Here is a 4,174-nt window from a genome sequence, read left to right as displayed (position 1 = left end):
CATAAATGAGTAAGATCATGAGATATTTATCTTTCTCTGACTGGCTTATTTCACTTAGCATAATGCTCTCCAGTTCCATCAATGCTGTTGCAAATGGTAAGAACTCCTTTTTTACTGCAGCGTAGTATTCCATTGTGTAGATATACCATGGTTTTTAATTCACTAATCTACTGATGATCTTATGCATATGGAAGAAAAGAATGATATTACAGCTAGTCTTCTGAGTATTGTAATTCCCTCTAGTGAACCCAGGATGGTGTATTGTGCATGTGTAATTCTTCATGTGCAGGATATGTCAAGATGTCTTAAAGGTTGGAAAGTTAACTCTTCAATTGTTGCAGTCATTAAGACTATGATGACTACTGCGTAAGTTGATGATGACTAATAAATAAGCCTTTCTATAGCCTTATCTGGAAATTACCCCTAAATTTCCCATTATCAAGGGGTAGAGAAATAGTTCTATCAGTTATGAAGATGTTAAAACTCATCAAGCAATCACAAAACACTTTCAAAACTGGAGTGGGAACTCATCATATACCTACTGATAGCAATAAGGCATATTGTTATGTATGAACCCTATTCTAATCAGTGGGAAGAGTAAATGCTATTGCCATGTAGGAAAACTTCAAATACTAATGTCAAAATTCATAAATATATGAGAGATGAGAGCATAAAAGCAGACTAAGTCTGCCCAATTTGGGGAAAAGTATTTTACTTTGGTGACACAATATCTCTACTATTCATCAAAACTATATAGTCCTCAGAAAAGGCATTTGTTTTTCTGTAGTATTTCAGTTTCTGGAATACCCAAAATAGTTTTTGGGAGACAATTTGTGACTAAAGCAAAATCATGAATATTGAATGTTAAATCAGGCTTTCATATAAAATTTGCCACTGAAAAGAGTCAATCTGCTTACACAGCAAAACCATATTAGTATCACTTAACTCCACAGTTGTGGGGAACATAGCTTCCAGTACAAATAGTTTTAATGATACACATGAGATGCACTTTTCTCCTGGGAATGGATCATTTCTAGTCATTATCCGTAATTTCTCTTCATACTTTCATCATGTCTATATTTGAGGTGAAGGAAGTTCACTGTCAGTAGAGAAGAAAGTACTTAGATATGTACATTTATGGAAGAAAGAATTCAGTTGTGAAATGGCAGTTTCAGAATTTAATTTTCTACTCTGAACATGAAACTTATAAAGCAGCACCTGTGGGCTTTAAAAAAAATGGAATCTTTTTAGAAAACGTATTTCCCATTATGTCCTTGGTACATGATTATTTAAGATTTCAGTAGAAGAGAAGGCAATAAATTAGTATCATGCCTATTTAATTTCTTATCATTCTAAATCTACTTTTGGAACATTATATTTTCAGGTTTTCATCAAGCACATAAATTATTGGAGCGTATTTTTTTCTGAGGGACTCAACACCTACTATACCTTTTTTCTACTCTTAGCCTATGGGTATCTTCTCCATCCTGGAAGAGGAGTGCATGTTCCCCAAGGCCACAGACGCCTCCTTCAAGAACAAGCTGTATGAACAGCATCTTGGAAAGTCCAACAACTTCCAGAAGCCCAAGGTTGTCAAAGGCAAGGTTGAGGCCCACTTCTCGCTGGTGCACTACGCGGGCACCGTGGACTACAACATTGCCGGCTGGCTGGACAAGAACAAGGACCCCTTGAATGAGACTGTGCTTGGCCTGTACCAGAAGTCTGGATTGAAGACTCTGTCTCTCCTCTTCTCTGGGGCTCCAACTGCTGAAGCAGGTCATTTTTTTAAATTGAATTTATTAAGGTGACATCCTATATAATAAAAGCCAAGTGACCAGAAGGACCAGAGACCAGAACTACCATGGCCCTTACCCCAGTAGGCAGCCCCCCAGTGAGTGGATAGGGACGATCAGGCAGGCAGGCGAACAGTTAGGGGTGATCACGGAGGCAGGCAGAGTAGTTAGGGGCGATCAGGCAGGCAGAGGTGGTTAGGGGTGATCAGGCAGGCAGGTGAATGGTTAGGGGCGAGCAGGCAGGCAGAGGTGGTTAGGGGTGATCAGGCAGGCAGGTGAATGGTTAGGGGCGAGCAGGCAGGCAGAGGTGGTTAGGGGTGATCAGGCAGGCAGGTGAATGGTTAGGGGCGAGCAGGCAGGCAGAGGTGGTTAGGGGTGATCAGGCAGGCAGGTGAATGGTTAGGGGCGAGCAGGCAGGCAGAGGTGGTTAGGGGTGATCAGGCAGGCAGGTGAATGGTTAGGGGCGATCAGGCAGGCAAGTGAGCAGTTAGGAGCCAGTGTCCTGGATTGCAAGAGTGATGTCTGGCAGTTGGACATCCCCTGAGAGGTCCTGGATTTTGAGAGGGTGCAGGCCAGGTTAAGGGCCTCCCCCTCTGCCCCTCTCCCCCACCCCTCTCCCCTGGTGCATGAATTTCATGCACCGGGCCTCTAGTTGGTTAATAAAATTATATAGGTTTCAGGTGCACAATTCTCTAATATATCATCAGTATATTGCATTGTGTCTCTTTCCATCACCATTTATCCTCCCTTTACTCTCTCTACTATCTCTTCCAACCCCCTTCCCTCTGGTAGTCACCATACTGTTGTCTGTGTCTATGAGTTTTGGGGTTTTCTGCTTGATCCCTTCACCTTTTTTATCCAGCCCCTCCATCCCCCCTGACATTTGTCAGTCTGTTCTCCGAATCTATGTCTCTTTCTATTTTGTTAGTTTATTGTTTTCATTAGATTCCACATATAAGTGGGATCATATGGTGCTTGTCTTTCTCTGATTGGATTATTTCACTTAGCATAATACTCTCCAGGTCCACCCATACTATTCAAGAAGGTGAGATTTCCTTTTTTTTTTTTTTTTTTAATACAGCTTAGTATTCCATTATGTAAACACACCACAACTTTTTATCCACTTATCTATTGATGGGCATTTTAATATCATAAATATGCTTCTAGAGGCACAAATAAGAAATACACTATTTATTAGAGATATAATTATAGCAAAAGCTAACGTGAAAATACTGGCCAATATGATCTAATGAAATTAAGGACATTTAATAATTGTGGTAGGGTCTTACAGTCATAGACCAGAACTAAAATTAACACTACGGACCATTTAGTCCATGGCTTTCTTTCAACAAGAAAATAGAGACTCAGAGAAGTTAAGTGACAGCTCAGAATCATACATCTCATTTCTATCATTTTAATAGTATTGATTCCTTCAAGAATCCATCTAAGCTGAAGAGGAAATTCTTGTCAGGGCACTAGTGCTTAAGAAATTAAAGTTCTGCTCTTTTCAGTCACTTAAGACCAGATATACAAGTACGCCTAGGAAAGCACAGGCTAACAGAAAATAGGACTTCCCTGCAGGTTAGCAGAGGCTCACCTACTTAGGACCAAGCATGCAACCTGCCTGTTTTCTGGGGGATGTGTGCCCTAAGGAGGCCTTAGCACTCTGTCTCCCTGGCCACTCCTCCAGGAGATAGACTTTGCTTCTTTGCATTAAAGAAATCCCATCCCTCCCCCAACTCTACCCTTTCTCGACAGTTCTTTTCATGCTGTCATTTTCCTGAATACTCATAATGCAAGCCAATGCTTATATTTTCCAATCTAGAGTTGAAGGAGGAGAGATAGGAAAAGAATAGAAATAATACAAATGAATGAGTGCAAATTTAAATTAGAAAGGGAATTTTGACTATTCTAATGTCTATGGAGAGTACTCACAAAGCTATTGCAAATCACTGTAATTTCTCTATTTTATTTTTCAGACAGTGGTGGTGGAAAGAAAGGTGCCAAGAAGAAGGGTTCTTCTTTCCAGACAGTGTCAGCTCTTTTTAGGGTACAGTATATTTCTGAATTCCAAATGATGACTTTTGTAAAGAAATTAAATGGTTATCGCTTAAAAGTTTTTAAAGAAATCTATGGTGAAACAAAAAAGTAGTGATGTCCTAAAAATAATCTGAAAAATGTCTCAGTTAAAATTTAACAAGAGGACCCAGACCGTGTCTGTTCACATCAAACCTTATAATAAATTAACTACATGCTCTTTAAGTCCCAAATCTAAAGGATCTGGCATTAAGCAAATTTTACATGAAATCGAACCCTTTCTTAAAAACAACCAGTTATATCTATTTCATATGACCAACGTCTTAATACAAATTTCCTCTGAT

General features: G+C 39.7%; 1 protein-coding gene across 1 annotated transcript in view; it reads left to right on the top strand.

The window, feature by feature from the left end:
* The window catches only part of MYH4 (myosin, heavy chain 4, skeletal muscle), a 28,410-nt gene that overhangs the window by 11,352 nt on the left and 12,884 nt on the right, over positions 1–4,174 (top strand). The window contains 2 exon segments of the mRNA XM_006761725.2: positions 1,467–1,776; positions 3,773–3,843. Of these exon segments, the coding sequence (XP_006761788.1) occupies positions 1,467–1,776; positions 3,773–3,843 (381 nt within the window).

Source organism: Myotis davidii, unplaced genomic scaffold, assembly GCF_000327345.1.
Source record: "Myotis davidii unplaced genomic scaffold, ASM32734v1 scaffold37, whole genome shotgun sequence".
In the NCBI taxonomy this organism is placed as follows: domain Eukaryota; kingdom Metazoa; phylum Chordata; class Mammalia; order Chiroptera; family Vespertilionidae; genus Myotis; species Myotis davidii.
The sequence above is the reverse complement of the archived record's forward strand: the minus strand, read 5'-3'. Positions and strand labels throughout refer to the sequence as shown.